Source organism: Ornithodoros turicata, chromosome 3 (genome assembly GCF_037126465.1).
Source record: "Ornithodoros turicata isolate Travis chromosome 3, ASM3712646v1, whole genome shotgun sequence".
Classification (NCBI taxonomy): Eukaryota; Metazoa; Arthropoda; class Arachnida; order Ixodida; family Argasidae; genus Ornithodoros; species Ornithodoros turicata.
Window position 1 is genome coordinate 32129382 of NC_088203.1, and position 18532 is coordinate 32147913.

General features: G+C 47.6%; 1 protein-coding gene across 1 annotated transcript; it reads left to right on the forward strand.

Moving 5' to 3' along the window:
- Nucleotides 1–262: 262 nt before the first annotated feature.
- LOC135390159 (blood vessel epicardial substance-B-like) lies at nucleotides 263–17445 on the forward strand. Its single transcript, XM_064620143.1, has 4 exons — nucleotides 263–989; nucleotides 6241–6343; nucleotides 6428–6663; nucleotides 17290–17445. The coding sequence occupies exons 1-3, from the start codon at nucleotides 502–504 to the stop codon at nucleotides 6650–6652; spliced, it is 816 nt and encodes a 271-aa protein (XP_064476213.1). The 5' UTR covers nucleotides 263–501; the 3' UTR covers nucleotides 6653–6663; nucleotides 17290–17445.
- Nucleotides 17446–18532: the final 1087 nt, after the last annotated feature.

Here is an 18532-nt window from a genome sequence, read left to right on the forward strand (position 1 = left end):
TTCGCAGAGGTGGGCAACGTCACGACTGACGCCCTGGGGTAATGTGCGTCCTGGGCCGCCTTCTAAGGGCAATGTGCCGACATATCTCTGAAAGCGTCTGAGGCAAAATGGGATCGTGCGTCCAGGATGAGTGCAATGTCTCTATTTTCTTCAATCAACCAAACATCACTTGTGAAAGTTACCACAGCAGCAGCGATATGGAAGCCTTGTGTCTGTACCCTTGGTGCTGTGAAGAAGAGGAAGAAGAAGTATGTTGCGACTGTTCAAGCTTTGATACAATGAGGTATGTTTTTCGATTCCTCGCACCTTCATTCGCACCGCATTCGCATTCACCTCGCAGGTTCATTCTGCTAACGTTTAGCGCAGCAGGCCTCTGCATGTGTGCGTTACACTTTGGGGAGTCACCGACTTCTGCCTAATAGAACCATATGTCTTTCTGAGCTTACATCGCACCGACGATATTTACACTGCGACGTCGGTGCAGCTTGAGCCACGAACGGCATGAATTCATCAGCAGTCTCACATAACCAGACGGCCACAGCATCCTACTGGGTCTGCCCAGCATGGCTTCCCACGAACCACATCTACTTCCAGTTGGCCAACGTCTTCTTATTCCTGTCCTACTTAGCCCCGAGTGGCCTTTATGGACTGCTCTTCCTACGGGCTTGTTTGACCATGGGCAGTTTCTTCTTTGCCTTTTGGGGATACGTCATCCTGTGCGCTTTCGACACTTTGCTGTGGAACGCAATTTTTACGATCATCAATCTCGTACTTACCTTGTTGATTATGAAAGGTCTTCTGCCAGTGAAGTACCCGTCAGACATGGAAACAGTGTACACAGAACTATTTCAACCTCAGAACGTGTCGCGACAGCAGTTTCTGACTGTCCTGCGCTGCGACAGGCAAATTTTGGGACTGAAACCCAAGGAGAACTACACAGTGGAAACAAAGACTGGGTCTGACCGCCTCACCTTGGTTCTTAGTGGCAGGTACGTACCCCCAGGGCTTCCCGTGGCACTAAGAAAAGAACTTAACCCAACCTAACCTAATCGCACTTTATCTAAGAGTAAAAGCCGGAACTAGTGTACCCAAAAGAGGAAAAAAGTTGCACTTGCACTTCCTCGTCCTCCCACTTTTTTCACTAGTGTATACCAGTCCCAGTTTTTACTCTTGTGTTTTGTGTACCTTGCAGTCCTTTTTATCGTTCTATAACTTAACCGATGTTGGGCCACGAACGCCGCCGCCTGCCCTCTACTGGCGCTTGTCGAAACGTCTCCGCCGTAGTTAAGCCGTCTTCGTTTTTTTTTTCTTTCTTCGTCTTTCTTCTTTCTTTCTTTTTGTTTGTGTGTGTGTTTGCGCGCGATTTCACTCCTCTGATACCCAAGGCATCAGCAACTTGGTTAATAATTAATAATTGGGGTATATGTCGCGAGGCTACTGAGGCAGCTTGGTGGAATGGTGCAAATTGATGAAACCAGGGTGTCGAACCGAAACGTTTTTCGTTCCGGTTTTCGTTCCGGTTACATCATAAACGATCCGGTACCGGTTCCGCTCCGGAGCAAAAAAATAACGGTTCATACCGGTTTTTAACCGGTTTCGCTTCTGCTGGGAATATTCATCCCCACTCAAAAAAAAAAAGTTACAAAATGTAAACCCGTTTATTCCGCATACGTGGTATTTAATAGACAGATGTGAAATTGGTAGCTCCTGGTTCCTGTAGGTTACTGTCTGAATGAGCTTTCTCCTTTCTTGAAGCGCATGCTACAAACGGACTTGTTTGTCGTGATGTCATACGTAAAGTACTTTCTTGCTGGGTTGGAGCGATCGCGTCCCATCCGAATGTCTGTTGCTACTGTCTAGCCAGCAAGCACCACCGCACGAGTACGACGCAAATCGAGGAACACCTTCACTCACAAACGCGCTCGACGGCTCCGTTATATTTGCTTCGTGTCCTGACCACAAAAGAGTTGCCACATCGCACGGGCTTGCCCTCGCGTATACGTAAATGTATTCAACTTAGCTGCTCTCAAACAAGGGACGCGTTGCGCGACATTACCGATAAAGAAGCCGTTATGCAGCCCCCTTGGGTCGCTGTTTAGTTGAGGAGAGTTGGGGGATCAAATTAAAACGAACACTACGGCACATTGCTAGAGAGTCACATGTACCTCGAAGTCTGTGTGCGTGCGCGAACGATAAACCATTACAAAGGGAGCCTAAGGGTCATAGTATACCAACATACATTCCACCGTAACGGTAACCCTCGTATAGTATCCATGACATGACTTCAGAGCAGACGACGTCTGTTTCATTCGCCTATCCGTAGTCCAAACCGGCGAAGTTTTTTCTTGGACCGAAAACCGTTAAGTATATTTTTCGGTTTCCCTCCTGAGCGAAAAAAACGTACGCGGTTTCGATTCCGTTCCGGTTCGCACCAAAATAGCGGTTTTTTTCGGTTTTCGATTCCGGTTTTCGGTTCGCTCCGACACCCTGGATGAAACGTTAGACTGGTTGCTCCCGGCTACGGACTTTGAATTCAGTGTGTTGCGTGCTCACTTTTCAGCCCATACGGAAGAACAGCCAGATGGCCGAATTAGTCAATACGCCTATCACGGTGTCGTCGCCCATCATCGTAATTTTCAGTCTAATACCTGGACCATTCCCAGCCAGAGACCCTCTTAGATTTCGCTGATACAAATTGTCTGCATTCCCTTAGGGGTATGTATGTAGGATATAAAGCTATTTCTCAAGATTCTCTTTTGTTGAGCATTGCGAGTGCCTCGAACTTGGCCCAAACATGAAGAAGTGTTGTCCGTTCCGCGTGCCCTTCTGACACATTCAGACGGCATTTTTGCGCTTTCTTTGTCTGATGTTAGAGGTGAAGGGTCCATCTAGCTTCCCGAAGAGGTATGGGACGAGAAGAAATCGTGTGACGTCGTAAGAGCTCAAGAACGGAGCGCGTTTTTGGCCAAGTTTACGATATTTTTTTTGCATGTTAGCATTCTTTCAGGAGCCCGAGGTTATTTATGCACATGAACTTCCGTATAGAGATTCGCTTCACGTAATGAGCTGGTCTGTGTTCCTTGCTTAACTAAGCAATCGAGAATATCGTCCAACCGTAAAAAAATGCACTTTTCATATAGTATTTTGACACACCTGAGATGGTCTTGGAAATGAGAGAAGTCGTGCCATTTGTAGGACAGATCCAATTGAAAATGTGCATGTGTTTCTTGCCTTGAACGACAAAAAAAAAAAAAGCGTATTTTTTTCTCCCCTGACTATACACCGCTGCAGCTCGTTCGTTAGCTGAGGTCGTCGGGAAGTAAGGAGTAATGCCTTTGCGACACTCTCCTTCGCCATTTTGAAAATCTACAGTTGTATTTGTTACTTACGCGAGAAAACAGGTTCGTCAGCGTCCTTGCAACCCGTCCGTAAGGTACCATTATCACCCTTTGGATGAATTTCGCCTTGTGGTGTTCTGCGAAGTTCTACCAAATTAACACGCACAGCCGTTGCTTCGTGACAGATTCGTCGTCATTTATGATTCTTTTCACATCCCTGAAGTCGTCTGGGAAGTGAAAATATCATCATTTCACGAACAGACCATCTCCGATAAGATGGATTGAAAGCGTCGCGTGCCACGCATGCAAGCGCATTTTATCAGAAACCTCCAGGTCTGCTGCCAACGGGCTTCCTGGTAACGCAGAAGAGAGGGCACGGCGTGCATTTTCTTTAAATTTATAGGCCGCTTCGCGATCCCCCTCCGAACATGTCGCGACCCCCCCCCCCCCCGGGGGGGAGCAAACTGGGGTCGCGACCCACAGTTTCAGAACCGCTGCCCTAAGGGAATGTACACATTTTTTTTCAACGAAATTTAAGAGGGTAGGGCTAGAGTTTACTGAATAGCTTGGGTCAGAGTGTTACATTCCTTCCCCCCGGCACTACGCCGACATACGTCTGGCAACATTGACAGTGCCGCTCTTCCATGGAACATAATTTGCAACTCGGCGGCATTTTATTGACACGCACACTCTTAAAAATGAACTTCACCGCATAGCACGCTCCTAGCCAAATATCACCCCTAGTGACATCATTCTCGCCCCTGATTTGTTGAAAACAGGAGGCGTACGCCTTTCCGTGCCAATTACGTTCTGCATAAGCGGTACAAAAAAGGTGTACGACTCCCGTTTTCAACAAATCAGGGGAGAGGCCGATGTCGTTTGGGATGATGGTTGGCTAGGAGCGTGCTTTGCGATGGAGTTCATTTTTAACAGCGCAGTTTCTTTCCACCTAGGCAAAACGAACATATGCTTCGGCAAGCTTATTTGCGAATTGCAGCGCGTTGACCGTAACAGTACGTGCGATTTTGTTTAGAGGGCCTTGATCCATTGTCGTCAAGGAAGACGCAAAAGCGTGCTGGAATAAAGAGAACGAAAGAACGTCTACAGACGGGATCCAAGCAGATGAACTTAGCGAAGCCCATATGGCATCCCCAAACGGCGCCCCCTGGAGTAGAACTTGTTGTACCTCAGTTGCAGTACTCTGAAGCTATTCAGTGATTCTAGGTTGAGCTGCACCTCTGCCTGGTTTCGGCTGGAATGGCCCACCTCTAATTTCAAAGTCGATACACCAAGACTACACTAGTTATTCGAACTTCCAATAGACTGTCTGGTACACAAAATACAACAGGAGAAACGTAGGATCGACCAGTTCCAGACGATAGGTCCACACTCTTAAAAATTAACATCTCCACATAGCACGCTCCTAGCCAACAATCATCCCGACTTATTTTACTTTTCCATTGCACTGCACTGCATTGCATTGTACTACATTGCATTGTACTACATTGCATTGCTTTGCAACATCGCATTGCACTTTACGAATTACTTTTTGCAGTCCTTGGGAGTAAATTTGGGTGATAGGGAACCAAAATGGGGACTAACTGCATGGGGGAGTAGAAGCTGCATTACGCCCCATTTTACTCATCTGTTAAAGTGTACTACCACAGGAGAACGGAATTAAAGCGCCAACCGTATGAGGCGTTTCTCCAGCGTCCTGACGCGGCGTTTGCGCACCAGAGCGTCGTCGAACAATAGAAACTCGACGCTCCCCTCGAAGTCCGAGGCGAATAGATAATTCAGGGTTGGACGACGGAAGAGGCGGTGACGACGGGCGCAAGTGGCCAATCAGGGATTAGTCTCGCGATAGGTCCATCCGGTCTTATCAGTTTTCGGGAGCCCCCATAGATGGCGGCACCTGGAACCGCTCAGACTGCTGTTCGGTCACGGTGTTAGACAGAAGTTCGTTGCCGACGTTAAAAACGCAATTCGTGTGTGAGCGTCCAACATACAAAACACAAAGAGAAGTGTGCAACAGCTTGATGATGATGTCAACCGGAATGCTGAGTTCACTCCGTGTATTCGAGTACCTTGTGAATAGCGGGACCAGGATTCACAACAAATATGGCTTCGTGAGTGCGCATTGCTGCAGTATCTTGTTAATTATAATGTGTTATCGCTCAAAAACACATATGTTTCACATTCTTCACTTGTAATCAAAGTGTTCATCAAGTTACGTAGAATTTCTTTCCCTGAGAGATTACGGACACGTTCGCATGAGACGCCTTTCATCCGCCGTTGTAGAAATGCTGCATGCGGTTAGCTTTGAGCGTTTTTTGCCAGCGTCGTTTGTCGCAGAGAAAAGCGCGACGCTCTGCGCTCGGACAACGCCTCATGCGGTTGGCGCTTAAATGAGTTGATAGCCGACAACCCACGAACAGAACGTTAGTGCTGTTCCATTCATTAACAGGCATGGGAAGAAAGTATATTTAAAACAATGTGGACGATATCGATAATACATAACTTAACATGGCACATTTAAAACGTGTGCGCTTCTTAAGAAGCTGCGGCAAAGCAAGGGTATTAGTCAAAATATATCAATTTACGGCATATCATGAGATTGAGTGCGTCACACCTGTGATACGAACCAGAACTATGAGAGAACAATAAATCACATCTCGATGAGGTCAAATGGAGAGGGTTGTTGTGGTGGGAAAAATCAACTAAAATCTTGAAATTGGCGATCTAATATTTTGTACGCGAACAACTGTTCCTCATCCGCAGAAAAGTTTAACAACATCTTCAAATGTCCTAGATACAAGATATACTTCCATGTTAAAAGCAATGGCAGCGCGATATCACGCAGAGTCTCATTCAATCGTCGTTTTTCCTTCCTGCCTTTCAGCCTCGAAGTCACCCTGCAGAAGCGAACCCTCCATGTGGTCAACCAGCTCGAATTCTTGGATTCCCTAGAGTGGTTCGAGGTGTGCAGCCCCGAACAATATCAGGTACGCTTATTTTATGAACCCTACGTGAGCATCCTGAATGTATATAAACAAATGCGTATTTTTATTTAAAAACACGACAACAAGGTAACTATGACAGCACAAGAAGCCTGCAGTCTCCTTCTATGGTCAAGAAGCAAACTGAAAGCGACCATCAGCTCGGACCCTTCCCTGCGGGCAGCCTTTGACAATGTCATAGGAAAGGACGTGGTAAAGAAGCTGTTCTCTTTTAAAGCAACCAGGTCTTCGAAGGTTTCAGACTCAGGGACTGACACTTCCAAGTTGCAGACTGCGACGTTTACGCCTCAGTAACAGCCGCAAAGGTAGGATGCTGTTTTACCATTGAATGGAACATGTAGAGTTGATACTGTGGTCGGACAATGTTCATTCGAGAAACAAGCGTAAGCGCACGAGCGAGATAGACCAGCTCGCGCGAACTAGTCATCTAACTAACGTAAGCGTCCGAACAACAACATAACGCCGTTTTCAGTTAAAACATTATCCCTCCCACCTACGTCTCGAGCTCATGACGACTTAGAAGTCACTGGAAGTCATGGTTGAGCGTCTGTTCCCGTGGACGACGAAGGGGTGTCTACGGGGATTAACATCCGGGGCCGAAGCTGGTCTTGATGCCTACAAGGGTAGTCCCCGTCTTGATCCGCAACTATAGCCATCTTGAAGCCACGGGTCTGCTGAATTATTGCTGGCTTCCTTTTATCGCCCCCTCCTATGTGTCTCGTCCACACGGGTTGTCCAACTGTTATTGTGGACGTGCGTTGATGCACCCTTTCGCGAGCATCTGTGGAGAGATGGGGCACCTTTTCTGGTAGCCAATTTTCAACACGCCCACGGATATTCCTTCCCATTAGCAGCATGACAGGTGTAAGACCGCATGTGAGCGGAGTAGGCCTGCGAACAGACAAGGAAATTCTGCTTATTAATAAGTAGTCGCATTTCTGTTACTGAAAGCTTGCATAGTAGACATGCACAAATATGTAATACATTGCGGCAGGACGTTCATCATCAATGTTGTGTATAGTAGCTCTAAAAATGACTTTTGTAAAGGAATTCAGCCATGCAGGTGGTGCCCCGCGTGATACGTTGAACGATATTGTTGTGAGAGCCCGGAGGGTGGAGGGCATTTGTGGAACAGCGCACAGCACATCTTATAATTGGCGTGCTGCCATGTCGTTGCCGACCTCCATAATTTCAAAATACATTTGTTATGAATGCCCCTTCATTCAATCACAGGTGGATGGTCGGAATATTTTGGCCTATAGATTCGTCACAAGACGGCGAAAGCCTCATCTTTGGTCTGCAGCATCAGTCACTGTTACTGGACCAATGGAAACCTTCGCGCACAATGCTCTCTGCCATCATCAGTAGGAGAAAGAAACTGACGAGTTGTGAGTGCAGCCTGCAAGTGTATGAATTGGTTGAAGGGTGTCTGGTCTCTGGAACAACCGGTCTCTGGAAACAACAACAATGGAAAGAAACGTCGCAAAAGACAACAAAAGGCCCCGACACACGACGCACCTGCAGATATCTTTGGTAGGCCGTGAAGGTCACACATCCGCTGCGCGCTCCGTCCATCATGACGTCAACGAAAGGAAAAATACAGACGCAACGGTCACCGCATTGCCTTATGAGTGACGTGATGATATTCGAACCCCCTTTCATTCAATACGGTGTGGAAGATACTTCGTACCAACTCTTTTATCCGGTCAACGGGGTAAATAATTCCGTGATCGAATTTTCTATTCAAGATTGACAAAGGGTACACTTGGATCTCTACGATAGCTTCGTGTCTTTGACCGCGCGCATTGTTCGCGACGACGGGGAAGAAATGGACGAGAAAGATGTCGTTTTCCCAATAAACCATCTGTTGAGCGGCATGTTTAAGACGGTCACCGTTTATGCGAACAACAAGCTCGTCAGTTCCAACGAGTTGTACGCCTACAGGAGTATTTTGGACGTCGTGCTTCATTCCACGCCCCTGGCTCAAGAAACAGTGCACGCGGCTGGACTCTATGTCGAGGACGACGACCATTTAAAGAACGATTACGACGTCTCGTCTCGCGGTCCAAAACAACGTTACGAAGCGACGAAGGGTGGAAAATACTTTAACCTGGTCGGACAGATCAATACCGACCTGTTTCAACAGCCGCGCCTTATGGTACCTGCCGTCGAAATTCGCGTCGAGATTGGTTGAATTGGGTGTCCCCCGTACGTTTCTTTCTCTCTCTTTTTAATGCTGTCTTTACCGTCCGTACCGTCCGTAAAGGCAGCCATTTTTAAACGATTCTCGACTTGAACCTAAAATAGAGCAGCTCTTTGAGACCAGTTTTGTGCTTTGAGAAACAGCCTTCACACGACACGCCCCAGGAGCGGAAGAAATCGTTCGCTCTTTTCACGAATAGTCAGCGTTATACATGTCGGCGCTACAGTAGCCGTGTTCAGTTTTAGAAGGAGACCTCAGTTGTCTCGCGACGTAAACCCCCAATCATTATTATTATTAGTTTTAGAAGGAAAATAAATCTAGTCTGCCAACATGTGCCGTTGGAGATTAGACTGCGTAATAGCGTACCAGGAGAGATACTGCAGCGCCCCGATGCGTCATCAGTAGGGGAGTGACAGGGACGGCTCGTGCAGTGTCATGCGGACACTTTAACAGCCGATACGGAAGCAGAGTGAATATGATAGATTACATTATCTGGCGAAGGCGGGAGCGTGACCTGTCTGTGTCCAGACATGCTACGGCGCAGTAATGTTTTGAGATCTGACAGACTAGATTTACTTTCGTTCTAGTAGGCCCGCTGCGGTATTCGGTATACGGTATTTTTCAGTAGCGGAGTGCGGCTCCGGCTAAATTTTAAATTGGTAACGGGAAGAGTATCTCCCCTACAAATATGGGTAGCGTCGGGCTCTTTCTCCGCTGCCAGTAGTTTCCGTAACACCGATGTGCATGGAAACCCAAACAAAAAAGCGAGGTAACAACGAAACGGATTTTTTTATTATTCCTTTTAGTTAATAGTTGATCAGGTAGACTCAACTGACAGTCTTTCTAAATTTATCTAACTCTCATAAACTAATCGCAATCGAATATTTAGAGACATATTTTGTGTTGTTGTGTCTTCCCTTTCACTCTTCACTTTTTAGCTGACATTTTCGAAACACAGACAGATATGCACAAGGGTGAGTCAAATGAAAACCATTAAATTGAGATAATAATGCACAGTTTATTTACACGTAAGATGAGTCAGCCTGCTTGGGTGGCGCGACATGCGGCACGTGCTCCAGGGTAGGACTGTGGATAATTTGGACCGATTGAGGTTCTCTTGATTCTCTTCTCCACATTGCTACCGTCCTCGGCCGAACCCGGGATTTTGAGCTCAGCAAGCCGACACCTTACCGGCTCAGCTACCGAGATAAAAAATCGCAACACCACTCGATTGTCGTATAACTCGGTAATATCGTTAATAAAGGACCTGTGCGAAGTAGAAACGACAGACGATGAAGAATACACGAGTGTCAAGACGGCTGCGCCACCGGCTATACCATAAAGGAACAGCGTTCTTCACTCATTTCCTGCACAGCGAAGGGCTGAAACTTACTGAAATTCACCGACGAATAAGTATTCAGTATGCTGTTGCATGTTTGTCACTGCAGTGAAAGTGCTCACCCCGTGTTCACGCCGTTACGCGGCGTCATCCTTACTTTTCAACCCACAATCCCTCTTCCACACCGAATTGCCCTCGGATTTCAGACCTTCATCGTTCACGAATACAGAGAAGGCCCCATGCAGGGCGATAACTGCCAACGATTTGGCCATATTGCTCGAAATTGCCGAGGTGCTACTAGGTATGGCATATGCTGGGCCTCACTGCCGATCAGACTGTAACAATAAGAGAGAGCCAACAGTGCTAACTGCAAATCCGGCCATCCCGCATCGTTCTCTTTATGTCCCGTGAAGACCGCCGCCACAAAAAGACATCAGGATTGGGTATTACGACTTCCATCTGACGCTCCCAGGTGCGGTAGTGCCACCGTCACGTCTGGTACGAATCAACACGACTTTCCTGCATTCCCACCTCGGTCTGCACAAGGCGAACGAAGGTTGCAGAACACCATCGCGGCGAAGCCCATCACAAGCAGCCACAAAACACACCCTGGTCCATCGAGGCAGATCACACGCACTTACGCCGGTGTGACAGATCCATCAGGCACATGGCCAGAAGACATTTACCACCATCAACCACCGAAGCTGTGCCTTCTCTGACACTCTTCTCTGTGGTACTTGCGGCATTTAAGGCAATTGTGTCTGCATTTCCTGGTGCGTCGAAACTGCCCGAGGTTCAAGGGCTTCTAACATTGGAGGCATCATCTTTACCTCAGCATGATGGAATTGTATAGAGAGGCCATAGCGATGAAGTGGAATCCCTGTTTTTAAATGTCATCTCCACCAGTACAAGTTCCCTTTCATAGCTGTATGTGAACATGGCATGGATGCTGCATTTCGCGTTAATGGTTATACAATCTATCTGTCTCAACAATCCTCTGACAGCAGCCATAGGTAGCCTCGTTGCTGCACACATGTGGTTAGTTTGTCGTCGCTCTTATGATTCTGTCACCTGCAAGATCCGCCTTCGGCACATGCTGTTAACAGTCGTCAGTATCTATCTACGTCGCGCGGTACAGGTTCCGTGGGCTCACCTCGAACGCTTATTAAATTCACTGGAATCCCCAGCTCTCGTACTGGGTAACTTCAATGCTCATCATACGGGCTGGGGAAGCCGTTGAACGGAAGGAGGGGAAGGAGGTTGTTGGAAGCAATGGAGACTGCTCACATGTGCCTACTTAACAACCGACAGTCACGTCATGTGCGATCACCAACGTCACTCGATGTCCTGGATCTTTTGTGGTGCTCAGCAGACATAATTCGCCACTTGTCGTGTGCTACCGATGTCGACACCCGAGGGAATGACCAATTCGCCTATATATTTCGCACGATAGACTGCCTCTGTCACCCACTACCGGACGATTAATTTCACGAACTCGAGGCTCTTTCGTGCCGGCCTCCGAACATCTGTGTACACCGGTATGTCCCCAGAGGCCCTCTCGCAAGGCATTCGTTGTGCCCTTCAGGACGCGGTGGTCCTGTTCAAAAGTATAACATGTCACGTCGGTCATTCTCCAGCAATTAACCACCTTAGAGCATTACGTCGCCGAGCAGAGAGAACGGCTCGCCGAACAGGCAACTTGCTGACATTGCAGTATACCGCCGGATGAAAGCTACAGTAACACGAGAACTTAAGAGAGAAGACCGAAGCGTTGGCGTAAGTTTTGTCAACACCTTTCACCGTTTGACCAGGCCAGAAAGATCTGGAGGACAATTCGAGCTCTGAAGGCTGCGCCACCACAAAAGAATTATCTCCCGGCATTGGCTATCGTTAAGGGTGTAGACGAAATCACGCTAGGGACAGATTTCTCCGTCGTCCTACGACACGGGCGGCTGCCTCGACGACTGTGGTACACAGTAGTTTTGTTCAGAGCTTAACGACAGAAATTCACCAACACTGGCCCCATCCACCTGGAGTTATGGACCGCGACTTTACTTTAATCAAGCTGAAGACTGCGTTGGAACTTGTGAATGTGCGATCGTCCCCAGGACCAGATAAAATCACCCACGCCGTACTGCGAAACCTTGACGAGCGGTCACTCCAAGCTCTCCTTCATGTTTATAATACGTCTTGGCGACAGGGATGCGTATCGTTGTCCCCATCCTGAAACCAGGCAAACCCCCAAATGCCCTATCCTCCTTTCGCCCTGTGAGCTTGACAAGCTGTATGGGAAAACTGATGGAGAGAATGGCTTTGCATCGCGCCGACTGGTGGCTCGGAAAACAAAGTGTGTTCCCTCAAGAAATGGCTCGATTTCGTCGCCACCGTACACTCTAAGAAAAAAAGGAGTAAAACGGGGAGTAAATGCAGCTTCTACTCCCCTAGCCTGCAATTACTCCCCATTTTAGTCCCCTAACCCAACATTTAGCCCCGACATTTACTCCCCAGGACTGCAAATTGTCACTAAACTTCGCGAATGGTCTCCTGAATGCAACAGTCTACGTAAATATGTGCCCTTGGTCAATTTGAACGACATAAGGCTGTATAACTCAGACAACGTAGCAATTTTCCAGCCACACAGAGTAAGAAACAGTTAGCGCATCTTTCTTCGCAAATTGTGCCCTAGTATGGCGCAAGATTTTATATCACTCGATATATCACCGTTGACGGTTTACTTCAAAGTATTTTCATGCATGCGCACCAATTATGTACCTGGGACTCTTACAACAGCACGTGAAATGCGGTCTTCACTCTGTGACATTCATTTACTCCCGTGCATTTACTCCCGAAAGGGACTATTTTTTGTGGCAATGCAATTACTCCCCAAAAGGAGTAAAAGTACTCCTTTTTTCTTAGAGTGTAGCTCCATGGATCCAGTTCTCGACCTAGTCTCTACAGTCCAACATGCTCGTACTTATCGGCGGATCGTTGTATCGGTTTTCCTGGACATCAAGCGCGCATATGATACCGTCTCGTACATTTGTGTGCTCCACGCCTAGCGGTTTTTTTGAGTATGGTGGTCGATTCTTTAGCTGGCTGTACGATTACCTTACGGACCGAACTGTCGCGCTTCGCACGTCCCACGCCCAAAGCCTTCAGCACCTTGTTCATTAAGGCGTACCACAATAAAGTATTCCGACTCCTACACTCTTTAATGTGGTAATGGCAGGCCTAAAATCGATAATTCCTGACAAAGTAGCATTCTCTGTGTATGCCGATGACGTTGCCCTTTGGACAGTAGGCAAGTCACGACCAGCCATTCAGCGCCGTTTGCAGCTAGCCTTAAATAATGTTCATCGGTACCTCACGCGACTTAGGCGGCAACCGCATGGAGCAACTTTTGCCAACTGAATCGGGCCAACGGAGCGCCAACTCAGCGTGAACGGAACGGTATCGAAGCTATGCAACCGCATGGAGCAGAATGTCCACGTTCAGGTTGTCATGGGGAAGCGTCGGCCTAGCGTTTACCACCGCTTGTTGCACGCGATGTGGCAATGGGGTGGGGTGGGGGAGAGATATTACGTCACTGCGTGTTATTAGACGAAAAGGAAAAAAGACGATATGGCAATGCTTATTGTAGTAAATTGCTGTATGCGTTGTTTAGTAACATAAATGATATTTTAGCGGTTCTTGAAAAAGTACGGTGCTAATAACTACTAGAAATCAGGTGTTTACAAGAAATTTTGAGATACGAAGAGAATGTTGGCTTATGAGTGTTTTTAGCAATGCTCACTAAAGAAATATCAGACTGCATTTTTGTTACCGCTATCTCCTCACATTTCCGATTTCCCATGTGCCACAAATAATATTTTGATGTTTCATTTAGTCACCTTCGCCGTGCACACACCTTATTGCCACCTCCTGCCAAGGGACATATTTTAAGTTGATGTCCATACTGAACAAGTTTGACGTTCCAAAGGGATGGCCTCCTTGAAACCTTCGATATTAATATATCCACGTCGAAGTCCGCGCGACGGGCCATCTGGGTGTCCTTCTAGGAGGCAGGGCGACGAAAACAAAGCCCGCCAAAAAAAAAAAAATAATAATAATAAAGAAAGCGGTCACAGGTGACTTTGTCACGTGCTTGTGGCATTTCCTGTGAAGCGGGTTTTCATTGGCGCACACGATTCCGTCGGGTGGTGTCACTTCCTCTCCTCAGACTAAATATCTATCCTTGGCAGAAACCGGCTCATCCGTCTGTCGTCTATTGTTCGCTTAGTAGGTCACCGTTCCTTTCAAGTTCTGCTGCCATTCAGTTGGCAAAAGTGCTCCATGCGGTTGCCGCCTTAGAATGGACCTTCCGCCCGAAAAGTGCGTCGAGCTGCATTTCACTCACAAGGCCATGAGAAATTTCTCTCTTTGTGTTGGTACAAAGAAGCTCGAGCCTGTACGTTCCCATCGCTTCCTCGTTGTGGAACTGGACTCAAACCTACGCTTGGCTCGCCACATTAAGCAGCTTGAAACCAAAGTGCAGCGACGGCTTCCTGTAATTCAACATCTTTCTGGCTTAGGATGGGGCTGTGATCAACGCTCCCTTCTAGCCGTAAACGCGGCTTCGGTGAGGGCGACTGTGCTTTACAGCCTTCCAATCTTGCACAGGTTTCTACAACGTCATTAAATACCCTGCGGACCCTGTTTGCCCGAAGCCTTCGTCGCTACCTGGAGTTTCAAGAATGACTGAAACACCGCAAGTCCTAGCTGAAGCTGGTGAACCCCAGGTGAAGGTCCTTCGTGAGCGTGAAACGGCTCGACACTTCATACGTTTGCGTGCGCACATTCCCCGTTACCCATTCCTCAGGAAAATAGGAAAATTCGATACCGTCCTGAAAGTGATTTCCATTGCGTAGCGCAGAGGACACGCAGGGCTCTCATTGGCTTCATAGCTAAGAACTTCACACCGAGGAACGCCCGCGGGTCTCTGTTTCTGTCACCCACCTTCGCACGTCTTCACGTCTCCAGGACCGCAGAGATCAGGTTCCCCTTAAGTGCTTCGAGCCCATTTTTATGCCCTCGTAGACGCGAAGTTTTCTACCTCTGCGCAGCAGACACCGATGGCGCATCTCGAAATGGCAAGTCCGCGTCGGCATTCGTCATCCCATCTGAAGACGTAGTGGAAGGACGTCGCCTTTCGCATCAGACCTCATCCACAGCTGCGGAACTCTATGCCATACTTTTCTTTCTGCAGCACATCGTTCACTTTACCCCGCGGGATTGGGGTCGTATTCAGTGACTCAAGATCTGCGCTGCAAGCAATTGAAAATTCTGGCGTCCGAGGCTCATCCGCACCGTTGGTTATGGATGTATTAATGGCTTATAAACTTGTAAGCGACGCGTAACGAAGCGTAACGAAGCAGGGCACAGGCTGGTTCTTCAATGGGTTCCAGCCCATTGCGGTGTCGAAGGCAATGAACAGGCGGACAGTGCCGCAGAAGCAGCTCTCTCGTCTCGGAGACGGACGCGTATTGTGCTGCTGAGAAGAGATCGTCGGTCCGTACTTCGACGCCTCGTTACTTGTCTGGCTACCCGCCAATGGACCGCTGACATTCTCCCCACAGCTATGCTAAGCAGAGTTGATCGAGCGCTCGGTTTCCGCATGCCTGACATATCTCTCGTCAAGATGCCACGTTAGTCCATCGAATGCGCCTCACAACACAGTGGCGTTACCGCTTGAGGCAAGTTGACTCTCCCCACTGCACTCACTGCCGTGCTGTAGGATATCTAGAGCACATTCTTCTCCATTGCCTACACCACCAACCTTCCCGAACCGTACTCTCCGGATCCCTTAATGAGCTCTACTCTCGCCCCCCCCCCCCCCTCTCACAAAATTGCTTGGGTCCTGGCCACGCCCAGCCCACCAATGCTCTGCCCTCAAAGCTCTTTTCACCTTTCTGGATACCATAGGACTCCGATCCTTATTGTGAAAGGGCTCATTATTTCATTCCCCGCATCACCACCAGCAATGAGTTAGAGTATCGCCCCTCGCGATGAGAGGCTCCAGTCATATGGAAGGACGCGTGTAATAAAGTTATTGTTTTGTCACTGCCATGTCTATGAAAGCACGAGAAAGTTCCGAGATGGAGTGCATTCAGTAACAGATTCGCCTGGACCAGGTCAGGCATTCCGAGTGGTAACACCACAACACGTCGCAGCAGCTGAGACGACCGTGAAGAAAAATTGCCGCGTAAAAGTGCATGAAATATCCGCACATCCTGGTATAAGACATGGGTCAGCACACCACATCGTCCACCACACAACGCCATCTTTACCACTGATTTGTGCTAAAACAACAGGCGTACGCAGTTTTGTTTCACTTACGGGGCTGCGTTAATTATCACAAAGGAAAAAAAAAAAAAACGTCACTCTCCACATCAGGAGTGACAGCGGTGTCATTCTGTGCAAGCCCCCTCTCGTGTGCTGAAAAAACACCTACAACTGCACAGTATAGGTACTGCTTCTTGCTACAAACTGTCTGGAATCTACAACTTGCGGTTTATCCGGCCTGGGACCTCCAGGATTCACAAGATTGTTTGTTTCGACTGATAAACACCGTACTGGGTATGCCGTACATGCCTGTTAGTTGGGAGAAATATTCTTCCAGCATCTGTAGATTGCAGACACACTCTAAAAACTGAACTTCACAGCATAGCATGCTCCGCGCCAACCATTGCCATCAATGATAGGGTTATCGCTTCGGATTCGAAGAGAGAGAGGAGCGTACGCCTTTTGTGCGAATTTCGATACATGATAATTGAATACAAAAATGCGTACGTCTCTCTCTCTCCTCGAATATAAAGCCATAGCCCTATCAGTCGTGGCAATGGTTGGGGCATAGTGTACAATGCGGTGAAGTACTGTTTTTTGTAGTGCAGTGCAGGATAAACCTCAATGAGGTCACGGCGACTGTATATGATAGATTTCTTGCAAATGCTTCCAGCTCATGAATTCCCCTTTAATGATGCGGTCCCTACAGTTCAGGGACGTTTAAAGCTTTCATTATGTACATTTTCTTGTGGTTGCACGTGTGAATGGAACATGTACATGTACACAGCAGACACCACTGGTTGGTGTCGCTCAAAGGCAACCACAGCAAAGTCAACGAATATGACAACAGCATAACCTTATGCTTAGCAGCACAGTAGTTCTTATCCGGCCGTTTCAAGAGCTAACTACTTTTCCTCATGTGATCAGAAGCCTTCAAACAAAACAAAAAGAGAGCGTTTTCTATTTTGTACTTGGTATGGTTACACATTTTCTGTTTTGAGCACAAGGCACATGAGCGCATATCGCGTTTTTTTTTTTTTCTAACTGGATTTGTTTCTTTCCCGATAGATACAGCTTTGAAGATGCCCCGCCAGGACAATCAACATGTGCCGTCAAATGTATTTTTATGCTAAAGTGCACGTCATCCACGGTAAAACTTGTACCTTCCACAGACAATCAAGTGAAAGTTAATAGCGCGATAATAAAGTATGCGTCATTCACTGTCAAAAACGTATTCACGTCGCACTTCATACGCAACACTTTGGACAACGGTAGCGGACAATGATCCTTCTGCGAGCATTTCTTGACCAGTTACACACTTCGCAAAATAAACTTCACCGCATAGCACGCTCCTAGCCAACCATCATCCCGTATGGTATCATTCTGGCTCCTGTTTTTGTCGAAATCGAAAGATATAGTTCCGTATTGCGGCTGGTTTCGAGAGTCCTTAAGTCGCGGAAGCATTGGAAGTCTTCGTGGCACCGGAAGTTGTTTATCCTTACCCGAGAATGTCATGCTGGGGTGTCGTCATGAACCTTTACTCGCCTACGAGTCCCCTGACGCCATCTATCGTACGAGCTCAGTGTTGGGCGCAAAGCACAAGAAATCCTGAAGAGCTAGCGGGCTAGGGTTGCGGAATGGGGACACCTACAGACACTATACAGGGTGTTTTTTTTTATCCCTTACGGAATTTTGATGAAGCCATGACAGCATCATAGATGTCGTTTTTGCAGTTGAATTCTACGGTCAGGCTGACATCCTCTCCAAGAAAGTATGCAACTGCAAGATGACTAAATACCTAAAATTTAGTAATGAAATCTTTAATTAGGGGATATCGGTGGAAAAGCGGGATAGCAGAATGAGAGACTATCCTAGGTGAAAGCCATTCCACGTTTAAAAATTTTTGAAACACGCACCTGCTGAGCATGAGAGAACTGATGTTCTGAGGCTGGAACAACATAGAAGGGACAAATACATACAAAGCCTCAAATTGCCTAAGAAATTAACGATGAAAGATGAAAGTCACTGAAAAGGTTAGCCAGCTGTACGACTCGAACCCACATCCCCTGGATTTCCGGTCCAGTGCTCTACCAATTGAGCTAAGCTGCGTTAAGATATCTATCCCCGAATTTTCGAATTTTGAGATGCAAATGAGCCCAAACTAAAAAAGGGCGCCTGTGAAGCGTATCCCCTTCACCGACGGAGGCTTATCTGGGCGGGAAAGCGGTTTATCTGGCCCGCAGGTCGGCACTTACTCCAATCATCTCTATCGCTCCAAATCACGTCACCCTTTGACGTGAATTAGGGCTGT

Bases quoted from the DNA above. Each gene is read 5' to 3' on its own strand.
- LOC135390159 (XM_064620143.1), top strand. From the start codon at position 502: ATGAATTCATCAGCAGTCTCACATAACCAGACGGCCACAGCATCCTAC. The intron at 990-6,240 runs GTACGTACCCCC...CCTGCCTTTCAG, and splicing joins ACCTTGGTTCTTAGTGGCAG to CCTCGAAGTCACCCTGCAGA. The intron at 6,344-6,427 runs GTACGCTTATTT...CACGACAACAAG, and splicing joins GCAGCCCCGAACAATATCAG to GTAACTATGACAGCACAAGA.